The sequence below is a fragment of the Pseudoliparis swirei genome, chromosome 20 (genome assembly GCF_029220125.1).
Source record: "Pseudoliparis swirei isolate HS2019 ecotype Mariana Trench chromosome 20, NWPU_hadal_v1, whole genome shotgun sequence".
Taxonomy (NCBI): Eukaryota; Metazoa; Chordata; class Actinopteri; order Perciformes; family Liparidae; genus Pseudoliparis; species Pseudoliparis swirei.
In genome coordinates, this window is record NC_079407.1 from 1,848,802 (window position 1) to 1,867,784 (window position 18,983).

The 18,983-nt window shown below is 46.4% G+C and overlaps 1 protein-coding gene across 2 annotated transcripts; it reads left to right on the forward strand.

The window, feature by feature from the left end:
* Window positions 1–552: 552 nt before the first annotated feature.
* zgc:113279 (uncharacterized protein LOC553749 homolog) lies at window positions 553–16,248 on the forward strand. 2 transcript variants are annotated; one of them, XM_056441986.1, is made up of 12 exons: window positions 553–616; window positions 703–820; window positions 4,675–4,799; window positions 5,157–5,181; window positions 5,893–5,939; window positions 6,042–6,189; window positions 6,406–6,477; window positions 6,771–7,014; window positions 7,093–7,198; window positions 7,321–7,467; window positions 9,139–9,199; window positions 14,406–16,248. In XM_056441986.1, exons 2-12 carry the CDS (start codon window positions 712–714, stop codon window positions 14,636–14,638), a joined length of 1,317 nt encoding a protein of 438 aa, XP_056297961.1. In that variant the 5' UTR covers window positions 553–616; window positions 703–711; the 3' UTR covers window positions 14,639–16,248. The 2 variants fall into 2 exon arrangements, with proteins under 2 accessions (XP_056297961.1, XP_056297962.1); XM_056441987.1 differs by lacking the exon at window positions 6,406–6,477.
* The last annotated feature ends 2,735 nt before the right edge of the window (window positions 16,249–18,983 follow it).

The following is an 18,983-nucleotide window of genomic DNA, read 5'->3' on the forward strand; positions in this document are numbered from 1 at the left end:
GCGGCTCAGACACACGGGTGGATCCGGTCCTTTTTCAAAATAATATATTTTTCCGACTGATTAAAAAAAAAAAATTACAACTTTTTTTATTCACTTTTTTTCCGCGGCCCGGTTCCAACCAAGCCGTGGACCGGTACCGGGCCGCGGCCCGGGGGTTGGGGACCCCTGCACTAGAGGATCCACCAGAGGGCTCAGGGTCCCTTTACCTCCTCACAAGGTTTTTTTTATTCTGCTTCACCTGAGGGGCTCCCCTCCTCTTTTATTCATTCATGGGGGTAAATTCCTCTTTGCGTTGGTTCCATAAGAAGAAGAAGAAGAAGAAGAAGAAGAAGAAGAAGAAGAAGAAGAAGAAGAAGAAGAAGAAGAAGAAGAAGAAGAAGAAGAATTAGTCATGATATTCTGGTATTCGTCCGTTTGCCTCCGGCAGTGGGCGTGGTCGTCTTTGACGTTGGTGTCAGTGGGCGTGGTCATCGTTGACGTTGGTGTTAGTGGGCGTGGTCGTCTTCTTCGTTGGTGCCCGTGGGCGTGGTCTTCTTCTTCGTGGGGGCCTTAGTTGCCGCTCCGCGCGCGGCTCACTCAGGTGCAGTGACTCAGCGAGCCGTGGTCTCAGGAACAGGTCCGTGAACGCATCACTGACGTTATAACCTGTTGAGTTATCCTCCATTGTTGTTGTCGTCACTGAGCTTCTCTTCCGGTGTGCAGCTGTCTGCGATGGGAGGACGGGGCGAACCAAAGGAGCCGGTACCGGCGCACAGCGGAGCCGAGGGACACGCACCTGTCCCCGACGACACCGGCCCGGAAGTGGCCGCTGGGCCGACAGGTAGGGGCCTGACGCGGGTGTTATGACCGTTCATCACGACCTCGTCCCCGAGAAACCTCTTAGTATGAATAGAGCAGTGGACAAAACACACTGTATACGTGAATATCATAGAACCTTATACATGCATAGAGAGCAACGGCAGTCTAAATGCTCTAACGCATGTTAACCTTCATTAAAGGAGGATTTATTAAATCAGATAAATCCACCTAATAGTGTTTGTTGTGTTTTTAAAATCACAAACTGAAAACTCAATTAAATGTTAATATATTGAATTGTTGTCGACATTTTTTTTATGATGTCGATGGATAAAGTTTCATAAAATGTAAATTACTCAACTGAGTACTTTATTTATGTCCTTTCAAAGTTGAACAACTAATTAAGCAGGAAAAGAATAACACATATATATATTTGCTCCTGTAGTCTTTGTTTATTAATATGAACCTAATGCTTCCTTCCTCTATCTAATCTAGTACAATGTAATGTTGGCGATACACTAATACATCCAGATGTTTCATATAGATAGATAGATAGATAGATAGATATATACTTTATTAATCCCCAAGGGGAAATTTGTCGAGTCAGTAGCAGCAACACACAAGAATAAAAAAACAAAACACAAAATATAAGAAGGGTTAGGGTGATCTGGCAAGAGGTGAACTGTTGTAGAGCCTCATAGCCGTCGGCAGGAATGTTCTCCTGTATCTCTCCTTGTGGCAGCGGAGCGTGAGGAGACGTCTGGAGAAAGTACTCCTCTGTCCCTGTAGGAGGTGGTGGAGAGGGTGGTCCGGGTTGTCCAATATGGACACCAGTTTCTTCAACGACCTCCTCTCCACCACCTGTTCCAGGTGCTCCAGCTGGCAGCCGATGATGGAGCCAGCCTTCCTAACCAGTTTGTTAAGACGGCTGGTGTCACCGGCTCGATGCTGCTCCCCAGCAGACAATGGCAAAGTGCAGCACACTGGCGACAACCGACTGGTAGAATAACTCCAGCATCTTGCTGCACACGTTGAAGGATCGAAGCTTTCTCAGGAAAAGAGTCGACTCATCCCTTCTTGTACACAGCGTTGATGTTGGCCTTCCAGTTCAGTCGGCTGTCGATGACGCCAGGTACTTGTACTCCTCCACCATGTCCACGTCCACTCCCAGGACACTCAGAGGTGTAGGAGCTGTCGCCTTCCTCCTGAAGTCCACCACCATCTCTCTGGTCTTGGCCACGTTCAGCCGCAGGTGGTTCTCATCGGCCCACTTTACAAAGTCACTCACCACTGCCCTGTACTCCTCCTCCCGTCCATCCCTAATACACCCGACCACTGCAGAATCATCAGAGTACTTCTGCAGATGGCATGACTCCGTGTTGTACTGGAAGTCACTGGTGTACAGGGTGAAGAGGAAGGAGACAGAACAGGTGCCTGTGGGGCTCCAACATCACTGACCACCGTTCCAGACAGCACACGGCCCATTCTGACAAACTGTGGTCTGCCTGTGAGGTAGTCAGTGATCCAGGAGATGGTGGGCGCGTCACACCTGCCACCCGCAGCTTCTCGCTCAGCAGCAGTGGCTGGATGGTGTTAAATGCACTGGAGAAGTCAAAGAAAGTGACTCTCACAGAGACACGGTCCCATCCAGGTGCGACTGAGCTCGTTGCAGCAGGTAGATGATGGCGTCGTCCACTCCCACATGAGGCTGGTAAGCAAATTGCAGAGGGTCCAGCGACGATTTCACCTGCGGCGGAGGTGGGCCAAGACCAGCCTCTCCAGCACCTTCATCACATGGGAGGTGAGGCGACCCGGTCGGTAGTCGTTGAGGCCAGATGGTGTTGACTTCTTTGGGACGGGGACCAGGCACGGCGTCTTCCACAGCACGGGACTTCCCCAGCCTCAGGCTGAGGTTGAAGAGGCGCTGCAGGACACCAGACAGCTGGGTGGCGCAGGTCTTTAGGACCCTGGGGCTGATGCCATCAGGACCTTCAGCTCTGCGCTGGTGTAGTTTCTCCAGCTGTCTTCTCACCTGGTCAGTCGTCACAGAGAGAGGGGAGGTGGAGGAGCCCATTGTTATTGAGGGCTCGGTGGATGTGCAGCTCAGCAGGGGGGACAGAGGGGGAGGTGTATGGGAGGTGTGATGTGTGGAGGAGGCAGGGAGGGCTGTGAACTGAACCTATTGAAAAACAGTTCAGCTCGTTGGCCCTCTCCAGGAGCCCCTGGCTGTCTCCCTCCACCTTGAAGCCAGTTATCTGCTTCATGCCAGACCACACCTCCCTTGTGTTGTTCAGCTGGAGTTTGGCCTCCAGCTTCCTCCTGTAGGAGTCCTTGCCCTCCCTGAGCTTCACCTTCAGGTTGCGCTGGGCTTTCCTCAGCTCATCCCTGTCTCCAGACCTGAAAGCAGCTTTCTTCATGTTAAGCGCCTTCAGGTCCCTGGTGATCAGGGCTTGTTGTTGGGAAGCAGCGCACAGTCCGTGATGGGATGGTGGTGTGTTCACAGAACTTGATGTATTCCGTGATGCAGTCGGTCATACTGTTGATGTCCTCCCGTGCGGTCCACAGCACATCCCAGTCCGTTGACTCGAAGCAGTCCTGTAGAGCGTCGTTAGCCTCCAGAGACCACCTCCTCACAGTCCTGGTGGTCACCGGCAGCCTCTTCACCAGAGGAACAGACCTGGTGTCAGCCGGACCAGGTCATGATCAGACCTGCCGAGGGGGCAAGGGCAGTGGCGCTGTATCGTCCTTAGTATTAGCATACAGCAAGTCCAGAGTTTTATTGTTCCTAGTTGGGCAGTCTATGTATTGATGGAAGGTTGGCAGAGCTTTATCCAGTGTGGTGTGGTTAAAGTCACCAGTGATAGCCATGAATGCTCCAGGCTGATGATTCAGCAGAGCAGACACAGTGGAGTGGATGGTGTCCACAGCTTCCTCAGCGTCAGCTGATGGCGGCACGTACACGACAACCACAATGGCGGACGTGAACTCTCTCGGCAAATAGTACGGGCGCATCCCCACGGCCAACAGTTCAATGTTCGGCTACAGAAGCGCTCCTTCACGCACACATGGTCCGGGTGGCACCACCGTTCATTCACATAAACAGCGATCCGCCCCCTCTTCTTACCGCTCTGTGGCGTCTCTGTCAGCCGAACAGTCCTGAAGCCGGGCAAAGGACGCTGTGATCCGGATAGTCCGCGTGCAGCCACGTCTCAGTGAAGCACAGGAGACTGCTCTCACGGAAGACCCTCGGTCATTACCAGCGCGCCGAGCTCATCCGTCTTATTCGCCAAAGACCTCACGTTCCCCGTTATGATCGACGGTACCGAGGGTTTGTATCTCCTCGTTTTAGCCCTCCGCTTGACACCCGCTCTGCAGCCGCGAGCCCTTCTCCGTAGCTCCAGCGGGATCACAGGTCTTTCTCCAGGCAGAAGCTTCGGCCTGCACAGCGCGATCAGCTGAGCGCGCGAGTAGACGACGGTCCCAGTCATTGTTATGCTGAATATTAAATATATGAATATTAAATCGATATTAGAGATGAAATATGAGCTGTTTAATCTTCATAAAGCTCTGAGCTCGTTGTTACGCTTCATCAAGAATGATATTACAAATAATATATTTTATTTGCTTATCATTTGAATTCTGTATGAAGATAAACACAATTTGAGAAAACCCAGACTAAAAAGTGACGACCTGTCAATTAAATGTTGAACAACAAATTGAGTGAGTGCGCCTTAAAATTATATTAAAGTACAACTCTTCACAATAAGCTTCTTTCAAAGATGAAAAACATGACTTCTTGTATTGAAGTGACTCATCACGTCGTCTCCCCGTTGGCGCTTGTTGACGAACTGAAGGTCTCGCCGCCTCTTGTTCCCTCAGAGTCCGGCGGGTCCGTTTACGGCGTTGGGGAGAAGGTCTACCTCGGGGTCCGGGTCAAGATGCCTGTGAGGGATCTCCTGAAGAAGATCCGCACCGATCAGGGCCTGGAGCCCCACGACTTCCAGGTAAATGGTTTAGTGTGTGACCATATATATATATTTATTTATACATATATATTTTTATATTTATATTTATTTATATATATAAATAAATATAAAATATTTATTATATGTATTTATATATATAATATATATTTAATTTATAGATATATATATATTTATAGATATACATTTTTATATTTATTTAAATAATAAACAGCAAACTGGGAATAATTTACATCAATTTGAATAAATTGTTACACATTTTATTCTTCACATTTGGTTTTCTAAGCGAGATAAACAGCTAATATCTTTATCTGTGTGATTGATATATAATATTTATACAATCTATCCTGTTTGTTTGTTTGTTTTCTTCTTCCTCAGAGGATATACGGCAAAAAAGTCAAAGGTCAGTGAACTTCGGTGTCACGTGTGTTCTGCTCCCTGATTGGTTCGTCTGACTGCTGCTGTTATCGAAAGTCTCTTCACTCTTAGGTGTCCCTGTTCTGCCAGTTTTTACTTCTATAATATTTGTTTCTACTTCTATTTTGCTTGTTTTTACTTCTATTTAGATTATTTTTTATTCTATTTTGCTTGTTTTTACTTCTATTTGGCTTGTTTTGCTTGTTTTTACTTCTATTTTGCTTATTTTGTATTCTATTTTGCCTGTTTTCACTTCTGTTTTTGGTTTGGCCGTTGTAGAAATGTTCTGCACATTTTGGCTTTTAATTGTTTAGCTTGAGATTATGTTCATGGATTCCCGTCTTAAACTCCTGGTTTGTTTGACTCGACACGTCTCCGGCCAAATATCAACAATGAGTCATCGTCCTTAACAATTCTCAAACTGTATCTTGGGGTTGTTAAACTTCTATTTCTTGGGGTGCAAGTCCCCGGGTGGCGTAGTCTCTTCCCCATCAGCTCCCCTCCTTAAGGCCCTCCGTAGTTCAGGAGATGGAGATCAAAAAGACAATTGACGGTTCAACTGGAAGAGACGAAGAACTTTAACCTTTCAACGGGAACGCATCACAACCGTATGAGGACTTCACAACGATACTCTGAGCCGCTCACAGATCTCTGTTCACGTTGAGGAGAAAACATTCTGGATCTGTTTCTTCCACAGGAAATGGAAAGAAGGTGAAGATGCGTGCGGCGCGGCGAACCTGCATGGTGAGTGCTTCACACGGAGAGCGCTTTTATTGACGGCTGTGAATCAACCTGTCAGCTCCTTTCAATGAGCCTCACATACCTGGGCCCTCCTCTCTCACGCAGAGGAAGCGCTCCACCAAGAGCCTGGAGGAGCTGTCGATCATCGTGGAGGTGCTGGAGGAGGATCTCCGCATGGGCAACACCTGCCGCTCCCCTCCACAATCTCTGCCGTCCCCCAACCCTCCAGTGTCCCCCGGGTGGTCTCCAACCGGTAAGTCACGGGGGCCAGAGCCACGTTTATATATATATATATATATTATTTCTAAATATAGTTTCAGTTAAACAGTTCAACCGTGATATTTACGTTGGCAGCGACTTCAACCGCCCGTCACTCAGGATGCCGGGACTAACCGGTTTAACCGTAACCGTGGTTACGCACGTCACATTTTTACGACGAGTCAATGTAATGTTTTCCTTGACGCGTCAGCAGCACAACGTTCACTTCAGGTACATGATGTGAACACGAGGACTGGCTGGAGGCAGATGACCAGTTCTCATGGTGCGTTCAGGTGTAATCTAGTAAAATGTAGTGTTCCAGATGTTTTCACATGGATATGAAATAGATACTAGAGATTGAATATTAACTTCCTAAAGCTCTGAGCTTATTGTACTTCATTACCATCAAAAATTATATTAAAAATAATATATTTTATTTACTTATCATTTGAATTCTGTGTTTTTTAGAAAATAAACAATTTACAATATAATAAATAAATAAATGTAATCAATTGAAATTAAATAAAAAAATGAATTAATAATTAAATAATAATAAAAGAATGTCTCCTCATGAAGGTTCGGGGTACAACAGTGACGAGTCTGACAACTACGCGACCTGCTCGGAGTACCAGCCGCCGCTGCGCCCCCCCGGCTTCATGGACGCCGGCCCCCCCCGGCCCCTCTCCGGCGGGGCGGAGCGGGACGACGCCTGGAACCAGAACGACTCGGCGTTCTTCTGGACTCAGCTCCAGCGAGAGGAGAGCCAGCTGGCCGACGTCCACGACGCCGAGCTGCTGGCGCCCGACGAGCTCGGCAAGACGTGAGTTTGATGCCCGCGTCCGCGAGTGCTGCCTTCAGGCGTCCGTTGGGCTCATTGCGAGTGTTGTCGTCCCTCCAGAGCGCTCCACCAGGTGGCGTGCATTGGAAAGAGGGCGCTGGGCTACGCCATCGCCAGAAGAATGGCCGCCGCCAACCGCCTGGACCTCAAGGACTCTGACGGGATGGTAACTATCAGCTTGGGGTTCTCCGTCCGACTCCGGGACCAACTGTTTGGGGGACTTTCAAGAGTTCATACGCCCGGGTCTCCGGGTGGAACGCTCCCTCATCCGGCGTCTTCTGTCGGCAGACGCCGCTGCTCCACGCCGCGAAGCACAACCACCACCTGATGGTGGCGGACCTGATCCTCCTGGGGGCCGACATCAACGAGGTCAACCACTCGGGGAAGACCTGCCTCCACCTCAGTGCCGAGAAGGGCTACACCCGAGTCCTGGAGGTGAGTCGGGGGGGCGGGGCCTGTAATGTTGATCGTGTTGTGTTTCCAAAAAAAAGCGTTGTTGTTGTTTCCACGTTTGTTTTAATAATGAATACTTTTTTATGATAAAATTACACGAGTTTTCCTCAACGTTCAGAGGAAGACTTTACCGTTTGCTCCAAGCTAATACGCTAATACGTTAGCTAGCTTAACATGTTCGCGAACAAAGATGGCCGACTATTTTGACATTATTCATTTAATCCGGTGGAGGAATCGAGTCCACGATCCTGACGACGCTTTAAATGACTAGAAGAGCGGAATGGTTTAGTGTTATAAGATAATGAAAGCTTTTGCTTATATTTAACGTATTTAACATATTTATCGTATTTAACGAATTAAACATATTTAACGTATTTAATGTAGTTAACATATAACGTATTTAACGTGTTTCAGAACACATGTTCCATGAATCTGCTGTCGTTCCCCAGCATTCCATAACGTAAAATAATAATAATAATATATTTTAACGTGTGGCCCGTCGGTCCGACTGTCTGGTGGATCCAGACCAACAAGTTCTTCAGTATTTTTCCTGCGAGTTCCAGGAAGTGAAGTCGAGTTGAAACGCCTCCCATGCTCTGCGGTCGTAAATAACATCGGTGAAGGTGTCATTCCGATTTAACGGTGTAGATAGACAACGTGTCATTACGCTGACGTTGTATTGGAGGTTTTAAACCGACGCTCACACGCAACGCACTGCGCTTGTTGGGTTGGGTTTTCGGGGAATGGAGTTTAAATAGTGGCATCTGGAGTTTCGGGACGCCGTGACTCCAAGAAGCTGCTACAGGCGTAATGAGAAGTCTTCAGAGGTCCGGCTCACGACTCCAGATCAATGTCTGCTTCCAAGAATCAGGATTCTCTGTTTTTACTGAATATGTTTTGGGATTTTGGTCAAAAGGAACATTTTGTAGACCGTAAACTGTGTCTTAGGTCAATGGGCGGTGGGTCAATGGGCGGTGGGTCAATGGCCGGTGGGTCAATGGGCGGTGGGTCAATGGGCGGTGGGTCAATGGGCGGTGGGTCAATGGGCGGTGGGTCAATGGCCGGTGGGTCAATGGCCTTCGGGCTTCGTTCAGCTCGACTTCCACACATCGCCAGAGCAGCGTTGCTCATGCTGAGTGGGCGGAGCTCGGGGCGATGTTGCGCAACTTCTAGTTTCTGTGGTTACGAAACATCGGAGCTCAATTAAGCTTCACAGAGAATTGATTTGTTTCTCCCAATAAATCTTGAGATCTGGTCTATAAACATCTCCCTATTAATAATACTGTGAATAAAAAATAATTTCAGATCAATCTTCTTGGATTATGTTGAGTTGCACTATTCCAACTGCAGGACCATGTTGGCGTGAAGGCTAAAGAATAAAAGACTTAAAGTCTGATGGTGCAACTCTGAGATTACAAAATCATAATTAAATAGTTTGAGTAACTGCCATAAAGTTGACAAAGTTGATTGAATGAATGTTTCTGGTGAGGAAATAAATACAAATAGACATTTAAAGTGTAGAATATAAGAGTAAAAACATAATTCAACCATCAGACCCTGATAATCAGATTTTATTATGAAAATGCTTCACTGTGGATGTGTGTGTGTGTATACACCTCTTCATTAACTAGTGTGTGTGTTTTATTATTTTAGGTTCTGAAAAACGCGATGTTAGATGGCGTGTATGTCGACGTTGAAGCCACTGACAACTCTGGTGAGTGATTAATTTATTATAATAAAATGTGTCATTTATAAAACGTGTTTAAATAAAGAAGATGCTCATGTGGTCACATAGATATAGTTGAGTATCATCTGCATAACAATGAAAATTTATGGAGTGTTTCCTGATAATATTGCTCAAAGGAAGCATGTATAAGGTAAATGAAAGTGGCCCAAGCACAGAACCTTGTGGAACTCCGTGATTAACGTTGGTGGTTATCGAGGCTTCTAAGGTCTAACAAGACCAGGACAGAGAGGAGTCCTCTATCAGCACTAAGGTCTAACAAGACCAGTACAGAGAGGAGTCCTCTATCAGGACTAAGGTCTAACTAGACCAGGACAGAGAGGAGTCCTCTATCAGCACTAAGGTCTCACAAGACCAGTCCAGAGATGAGTCCTCTATCAGCACTAAGGTCTAACAAGACCAGTACAGAGAGGAGTCCTCTATCAGCACTAAGGTCTAACAAGACCAGAACAGAGATGAGTCCTCTATCAGCACTAAGGTCTAACAAGACCAGGACAGAGATGAGTCCTCTATCAGGACTAAGGTCTAACAAGACCAGTCCAGAGAGGAGTCCTCTATCAGCACTAAGGTCTAACAAGACCAGTACAGAGAGGAGTCCTCTATCAGCACTAAGGTCTAACAAGACCAGTACAGAGAGGAGTCCTCTATCAGCACTAAGGTCTAACAAGACCAGTACAGAGATGAGTCCTCTATCAGCACTAAGGTCTAACAAGACCAGTACAGAGATGAGTCCTCTATCAGCACTAAGGTCTAACTAGACCAGTACAGAGATGAGTCCTCTATCAGCACTAAGGTCTAACAAGACCAGTACAGAGAGGAGTCCTCTATCAGGACTAAGGTCTAACTAGACCAGTACAGAGATGAGTCCTCTATCAGCACTAAGGTCTAACAAGACCAGGACAGAGAGGAGTCCTCTATCAGCACTAAGGTCTAACAAGACCAGTACAGAGAGGAGTCCTCTATCAGCACTAAGGTCTAACTAGACTAGTACAGAGATGAGTCCTCTATCAGCACTAAGGTCTAACAAGACCAGTACAGAGATGAGTCCTCTATCAGGACTAAGGTCTAATAAGACCAGTACAGAGAGGAGTCCTCTATCAGGACTAAGGTCTAACAAGACCAATACAGAGAGGAGTCCTTTATCAGCACTAAGGTCTAACAAGACCAGAACAGAGATGAGTCCTCTATCAGCACTAAGGTCTAACAAGACCAGGACAGAGATGAGTCCTCTATCAGGACTAAGGTCTAACAAGACTAGGACAGAGAGGAGTCCTCTATCAGGACTAAGGTCTAACAAGACCAGTACAGAGAGGAGTCCTCTATCAGCACTAAGGTCTAACAAGACCAGTACAGAGAGGAGTCCTCTATCAGCACTAAGGTCTAACAAGACTAGGACAGAGAGGAGTCCTCTATCAGGACTAAGGTCTAACAAGACCAGTACAGAGAGGTCCTCTATCAGCACTAAGGTCTAACAAGACCAGTACAGAGAGGAGTCCTCTATCAGCACTAAGGTCTAACAAGACTAGGACAGAGAGGAGTCCTCTATCAGCACTAAGGTCTAACAAGACCAGTACAGAGAGGAGTCCTCTATCAGCACTAAGGTCTAACAAGACTAGGACAGAGGAGTCCTCTATCAGCACTAAGGTCTAACAAGACCAGTACAGAGAGGAGTCCTCTATCAGCACTAAGGTCTAACAAGACTAGGACAGAGAGGAGTCCTCTATCAGCACTAAGGTCTAACAAGACCAGTACAGAGAGGAGTCCTCTATCAGGACTAAGGTCTAACAAGACCAGTACAGAGAGGAGTCCTCTATCAGCACTAAGGTCTAACAAGACCAGAACAGAGATGAGTCCTTTATCAGGACTAAGGTCTAACTAGACCAGGACAGAGATGAGTCCTCTATCAGGACTAAGGTCTGAACAAGACCAGAACAGAGAGGAGTCCTTTCAGGACTAAGGTCTAACTAGACCAGTACAGAGGTCCAGTCCTCTATCAGCACTAAGGTCTAACTCAGACCAGGACAGAGATCGGTTCTTTGTGCGTCTGAAGGCTGAAGGTTCCTTCAGGAGTTGGAACCCAAAGGAGAGTCCTGCTGAGGTCGCTGTCGCTGCGCCAGCAGCAGATGCTGGAGACCCTGGAGTGTCTGCTGCAGATGGGCAGCCACCGCCACCTCCACCCCCACCGCCACCTCCACCTCCACCGCCACCGCCACGCCCCGGTACCACGGCGTGTTCACGGCTTTGTCAAAACGCCCCGCGTTGGTCCTTCAGCTTTATTTTGTAAACCGATGATAAGTCTACGCCAATTTCCCAAAACTCGCTAAACTGAATGTCGCCGGTGTCTCGTGGTGCGTTCAGGGAGCCGCCGCTGAGCGTTTGAAGTGCAGAGGAATTCACTTAATGACTCGCCTGGGTTCTTCTTGGAGGCGCTCGCTGCCGCCGCCGCGTCTCCTCGGGCGGAACGCCGCGCTCGGCGGAGGGAACAACAGAACCCGTCGCTACAAGTCGACACCTCGACTCGCACGACGAAACATCTCGTGACGAGAAGCGTGACGCCGGCCTCGGACGAGGGCTACTGGGTCTGGAACCCCCGGAGAGATTAGCATCGCCAGTTTCTGACGCCGCGGTTAGCTCACTCAGCTGGAGGAGAAAGAAAAGGTCCAATCACGGCTCCCCTCACATCCAGGCCGTCGTCTCGTTGTCAGAATAGATGTTCAGAACGTTTTGGATAAACTAGTTATCTAGCTAACTGGTCAGCTCTGGGGATAAACTAGTTATCTAGCTAACTGGCCAGCTCTGGGGATAAACTAGTTATCAAGCTAACTGGTCAGCTCTGGGGATAAACTAGTTATCTAGCTAACTGGCCAGCTCTGGGGATAAACTAGTTATCAAGCTAACTGGTCAGCTCTGGGGATAAACTAGTTATCTAGCTAACTGGTCAGCTCTGGGGATAAACTAGTTATCTAGCTAACTGGCCAGCTCTGGGGATAAACTAGTTATCTAGCTAACTGGCCAGCTCTGGGGATAAACTAGTTATCAAGCTAACTGGTCAGCTCTGGGGATAAACTAGTTATCTAGCTAACTGGCCAGCTCTGGGGATAAACTAGTTATCAAGCTAACTGGTCAGCTCTGGGGATAAACTAGTTATCTAGCTAACTGGCCAGCTCTGGGGATAAACTAGTTATCTAGCTAACTGGTCAGCTCTGGGGATAAACTAGTTATCAAGCTAACTGGTCAGCTCTGGGGATAAACTAGTTATCTTGCTAACTGGTCAGCTCTGGGGATAAACTAGTTATCTAGCTAACTGGCCAGCTCTGGGGATAAACTAGTTATCTAGCTAACTGGTCAGCTCTGTGGATAAACTAGTTATCTAGCTAACTGGCCAGCTCTGGGGATAAACTAGTTATCTAGCTAACTGGTCAGCTCTGTGGATAAACTAGTTATCTAGCTAACTGGTCAGCTCTGGGGATAAACTAGTTATCTAGCTAACTGGTCAGCTCTGGGGATAAAGTTATCAGCCAGCTCGGGATAAACTAGTTATCTAGCTAACTGGTCAGCTCTGGGGATAAACTAGTTATCTAGCTAACTGGTCAGCTCTGGGGATAAACTAGTTATCTAGCTAACTGGCCAGCTCTGGGGATAAACTAGTTATCTAGCTAACTGGTCAGCTCTGGGGATAAACTAGTTATCTAGCTAACTAGCCAGCTCTGGGGATAAACTAGTTATCTAGCTAACTGGTCAGCTCTGGGGATAAACTAGTTATCTAGCTAACTGGTCAGCTCTGGGGATAAACTAGTTATCTAGCTAACTGGTCAGCTCTGGGGATAAACTAGTTATCTAGCTAACTAGCCAGCTCTGGGGATAAACTAGTTATCTTGATAACTGGTCAGCTCTGGGGATAAACTAGTTATCTAGCTAACTGGTCAGCTCTGGGGATAAACTAGTTATCTAGCTAACTGGTCAGCTCTGGGGATAAACTAGTTATCTAGCTAACTGGTCAGCTCTGGGGATAAACTAGTTATCTTGCTAACTGGTCAGCTCTGTGTATAAACTAGTTATCTAGCTAACTGGCCAGCTCTGGGGATAAACTAGTTATCTAGCTAACTGGTCAGCTCTGTGGATAAACTAGTTATCTAGCTAACTGGTCAGCTCTGGGGATAAACTAGTTATCTAGCTAACTGGTCAGCTCTGTGGATAAACTAGTTATCTAGCTAACTGGTCAGCTCTGGGGATAAACTAGTTATCTAGCTAACTAGCCAGCTCTGGGGATAAACTAGTTAACTAGCTAACTGGTCAGCTCTGGGGATAAACTAGTTATCTTGCTAACTGGTCAGCTCTGGGGATAAACTAGTTATCTAGCTAACTGGCCAGCTCTGGGGATAAACTAGTTATCTAGCTAACTGGTCAGCTCTGTGGATAAACTAGTTATCTAGCTAGCTAGCCAGCTCTGGGGATAAACTAGTTATCTAGCTAACTGGTCAGCTCTGGGGATAAACTAGTTATCTAGCTAACTGGTCAGCTCTGTGGATAAACTAGTTATCTAGCTAACTGGTCAGCTCTGGGGATAAACTAGTTATCTAGCTAACTGGTCAGCTCTGGGGATAAACTAGTTATCTAGCTAACTGGTCAGCTCTGGGGATAAACTAGTTATCTAGCTAACTGGTCAGCTCTGTGGATAAACTAGTTATCTAGCTAACTAGCCAGCTCTGGGGATAAACTAGTTATCTAGATAACTGGTCAGCTCTGTGGATAAACTAGTTATCTAGCTAACTAGCCAGCTCTGGGGATAAACTAGTTATCTAGCTAGCTAGCCAGCTCTGGGGATGGACAAGATAGTTAGCTAGTTAGCTCCCCTCTCTTCTAGGTGAAGGAGTGTGCTAGCATGTTGTATTTTCAGCTAACGTAGCTAACATGTTCAGAGCATTATTCTGTGTCCCTCTACGCGCCGCCCACAAGGAACAGAACCGAACAGAACCGAGGTCTCAGTTCAGTCTCGGGTCCCGTGAGCGTGGGCTCTCCAAACACTCTGGTCTTTGGGTTGGGAGAGTTGTTCATGTTTACTAAATACTTTGACCGTCCCGGACCACAACAACAACGTTGGTCGTGTTACTTTAAATGAGGAGCTGCTGCTCTGCAGGAGCGAGTGGCGCTAACTCCTCTCCTCTCTCTCTTCCAGGGGAGCCAGAGTACGCAGCCGAGCATCGGCTGACCCCCCCCCCGCCCGGCAGGGCTTCCTGGAGACCCGACAGTAATGTTCTGAGTTGGTTCAGACTCGACTGGGGAGAGGGACACCGTGGTCCTTATGGGATGCTTCCTCCCCCGGCTCGAGTTCTGACCCATTTAAGTGAAGCATCTGGGGTTTGCTGTGTCGGCACAAACACCCGCGTTGCAAACGGGTCGTTTGTGTGACGCCGGCACCGAGACGCCAGATGCCCTCCGGTTGGTTTCTGTGAAACTTCCATTGTTTGTTACATTTGAGTAACAAGTCGTCCTCAGTTAGTCTGTGCAGACCGAGAGGTTCAACCCCACCACCACATGTAACACTATACACATATATATATATATATAAAACTATATATATATATAAAATTATGTGTATATATATATAAATAAAACACTATACACATATATATATATATATAAACTCTATATATAAATATAAAACACAATATAAATATATATATATATATAGTGTTGTAGCTGTGATGCTAGTTTTAAGTTCACGGCTGTTTTAAAGTATATTCCAAATGTTTGTCTTTCCAATAACAGACTTCTTAATAAATATGTATTAAGAGCCAGTTAATTAATCTGTGATTTATAATTTTAAGGGGCTTTGTAGTCCTAACATGTTCCAGGCCAGATGCCTCCCCTGACTGTGGAGCTGGCGGCGCAGCGTGTCGGGGAGCGTTGCTTTGATTTCACATCTTTAATGATCCTGTGATGTGCAGAGCGCTCCACGGCCGGACCTGTCCCCACACGCCCACCGTGGTATGCACGGTGTTGTCATGTTGTGTACCTTGTTGACCTGTTTCTATGGAGTAATCGGTTGCTTGAGAGGAGTTTAATCTCTTTGTTCCATGGAGCAGCATGCTTGCACGTTGAACAAACGCGCAAGCATGCTGCTTTTTGCATCTTCCGTTTTACCTTTTTTTGTTATTAAAAGGAATATATTCCCATTTTTTAACTATGTGAGCAGAGTCTATCGCCGTCAATGAAATTTATGGGATTTTTATATATATATATACATAAAAGTGTTTGTTCTATGCAACGGGAATCGGCAGGAGAGCTAGTTAACGTTAGCCGGTAAATACCAGAGCTAGCCGCTAACGGAGGTTGCGTAACATCGAGCTCTGTTCTTTAACTCTGAGTTTAAGGATAATAATAGTTGTTTTGAGGGAATATATAAAGTAGATATAAGAGTTAATTATGACCTGTTTATGTTATTAATACACAATATAAGACCAGTTATCATATGGGGAAGTAAACAAATGGCTTCTATCTCTAGATCTGACGTATGGATAAATATAAAGCAGAAACATATGCTGTAGTCATGGTTACGGTTTTAGGAATTGGGTCGCATGTTAATACTTTGTCATTTATCAGATAAGTTAAAGTTAGACGATCTCTAAAAGATGCTCGTGTTCACTTTGAGACGTCATGGGATGGACTGTCGTTTTATTATGAATAAATATTCACTGTTAATGAGAATGTGATCAGGGTTGTATAAGTATTAAAGAATGTTTTTACTTGTGTATTTACTGTATCTTAAATATTCATAAAGTGGGGGTCATATCATCTGAAAGTTCATCGTGTACCTTTAGTGATGACGGGTTATTGCAGTTCATTCATTTGGGATTCTAGTTTTCTATTGAATGTATTTAGTATCTTCAAAGTCATTCCTGACGTGTGGAAACATCTTCGAATGTGTTTGATCTCAAGAGCTCCGAAGTTACGCAACGTGGAGCGATCGTTGGTTAAAGCTGTCAAACATTTAAACAATAAAAATACCAAATGTTAAACTTTGTTATCATAATTTATAATATGTGTGTGTGGGGGGGGGTACTTCTTAAAAACTTTAACTTAATATGTCAATAACAGACAGGACATGAGGAGGAGGAGGAATGTGCTGTCCCCTGGGGGTTCGCTCTGAGCTCCTCAGACCGGTTCAACAGTTGAAGTGAATACATGAGGATCACATGACCTCTGCGCTCCGTGATATGAGTCACTGGGACTACTTCCTGTCAGAGACGCTCCCATTGGTCCAGAGCTCATGAGGACGGCTGAGATGTAATACACACGACTCACCTCCAGTCTGTGTGTCTTTGTGTCTTCGGTGGTCATCGTCTCTTTGCTCTTTCTGAGTGTCTGAGGTCGTTTTGTGTCTCTTTGTAGTCGCCTTGTGTCTCTTTGTAGTCGCCTAGAGTCTCTTTGTAGTCACCTTGTGTCTCTTTGTAGTCACCTTGAGTCTCTTTGTAGTCGCCTTGTTTCTCTTTGTAGTCACCTTGAGTCTCTTTGTAGTCGCCTTGTGTCTCTTTGTAGTCGCCTTGAGTCTTTGTAGTCGCCTTGTGTCTCTTTGTAGTCGCCTTGTGTCTCTTTGTAGTCGCCTTGAGTCTCTGTAGTCGCCTTGTGTCTCTTTGTAGTCGCCTTGTGTCTCTTTGTAGTCGCCTTGAGTCTCTTTGTAGTCGCCTTGTGTCTCTTTGTAGTCGCCTTGTGTCTCTTTGTAGTCGCCTTGAGTCTCTTTGTAGTCGCCTTGAGTCTCTTTGTAGTCGCCTTGTGTCTCTTTGTAGTCGCCTTGTGTCTCTTTGTAGTCGCCTTGTGTCTCTTTGTAGCCGCTTTGTGTCTATTTGTAGCCACGTTGTGTCTCTCTGTAGCCACGTTGTGTCTCTTTGTAGATACTTTGTGTCTCTCTGTAGCCACGTTGTGTCTCTTTGTAGCTACTTTGTGTCTGTGTAGCGACGTTGTGTCTCTTTGTAGCCACGTTGTGTCTCTTTGTAGCTACTTTGTGTCTCTTTGTAGCCACGTTGTGTCTCTTTGTAGCCACGTTGTGTCTCTTTGTAGCTACTTTGTGTCTCTTTGTAGCCACGTTGTGTCTCTTTGTAGCTACTTTGTGTCTCTTTGTAGCCACGTTGTGTCTCTTTGTAGCCACGTTGTGTCTCTTTGTAGCCACGTTGTGTCTCTCTGTAGTCACTTTGTGTCTGTGTAGCGACGTTGTGTCTCTTTGTAGCCGCTTTGTCTCTTTGTAGCCACGTTGTGTCTCTCTGTAGCCACGTTGTGTCTGTGTAGCGACGTTGTGTCTCTTTGTAGCGACGTTGTGTCTCTGTAGCCACGTTGTGTCTCTTTGTAGCCGCTTTGTCTCTTTGTAGCCACGTTGTGTCTCTTTGTAGCGACGTTGTGTCTCTTTGTAGCCACGTTGTGTCTCTTTGTAGCCACGTTGTGTCTCTTTGTAGCGACGTTGTGTCTCTGTAGCCACGTTGTGTCTCTTTGTAGCCACGTTGTGTCTCTTTGTAGTCACTTTGTGTCTGTGTAGCGACGTTGTGTCTCTTTGTAGCCGCTTTGTCTCTTTGTAGCCACGTTGTGTCTCTCTGTAGCCACGTTGTGTCTCTTTGTAGTCACTTTGTGTCTGTGTAGCGACGTTGTCTCTTTGTAGCGACGTTGTGTCTCTTTGTAGCCACGTTGTGTCTCTTTGTAGCCACGTTGTGTCTCTGTAGCCACGTTGTGTCTGTGTAGCGACGTTGTGTCTCTTTGTAGCCACGTTGTGTCTCTGTAGCCACGTTGTGTCTGTGTAGCGACGTTGTGTCTCTTTGTAGCGACGTTGTGTCTCTGTAGCCACGTTGTGTCTGTGTAGCGACGTTGTGTCTCTTTGTAGCCACGTTGTGTCTCTTTGTAGTCACTTTGTGTCTGTGTAGCGACGTTGTCTCTTTGTAGCGACGTTGTGTCTCTTTGTAGCCGCTTTGTCTCTTTGTAGCCACGTTGTGTCTCTTTGTAGTCACCTTGAGTCTCTTTGTAGTCGCCTTGAGTCTCTTTGTAGCCACTTTGTGTCTCTCTGCAGCTTTAGGGTTCAGGCCCCTGACACCAGGGGCCCCTGTCCAGTAGACGTGTCTCCAGCGGGACACATTTAAGTTTATTTATTTTTATTTGATAAAACTTCTTCACTTCAGATCTTAAATGCTCAACTTATATTTGTGGTGTTAAAACGTTTACTACTTTTATTTACACACATATACTTGTGACTTCCTCTTTCCTCCCGTGACTCTCTGTTGTTTCACAGCGTTAGACTGACACCTGGTGGTGAGGCGCAGTACTGCAGCCTCAGTGTTCTCTGGTTCTTCCACTTCGATCCTTAAACACAGTGGTCCCCAAACTTTTTCCTAAGAGGGCCACATAACGTTTGCCTTGCCTGCTGGAGGGCCAGCCGGGGGGGGGGAGAATGTGCTCACCTGTGTGCGGTATTGTGTGGTTGTTGCGTTGCGAACAAACATCGCTAAACATGTTTCAAAGTGGAAATATCCGCTCAAGGTAACCAGTTGTTCCAGATCCCTTCGACCAAACTGTTCCCATGAATACATAAGAAATGTGACTTAATGGATCAATATATAAATTACTTGACTTGAAACTAATATCTGGTGGCGCAGCGCACAGACTGCGCGTCTTTGAGTGCAGACTCAAAAGGAGTGAAAGGGATCGAAACCAGGTCGGGCGATCTTTTTATTTTTTCGAAAATGTATTTCTTCATACGTGGCTGTGATGCACTGCT

What these genes read in the sequence shown, in the direction of transcription:
- zgc:113279 (XM_056441986.1), top strand. Translation starts at nt 712, where the DNA reads ATGGGAGGACGGGGCGAACCAAAGGAGCCGGTACCGGCGCACAGCGGA. An exon ending in ATACGGCAAAAAAGTCAAAG is followed by an intron (nt 5,182 to 5,892) that starts GTCAGTGAACTT and finishes TTTCTTCCACAG; the next exon opens with GAAATGGAAAGAAGGTGAAG. An exon ending in GCTACACCCGAGTCCTGGAG is followed by an intron (nt 7,468 to 9,138) that starts GTGAGTCGGGGG and finishes TTATTATTTTAG; the next exon opens with GTTCTGAAAAACGCGATGTT.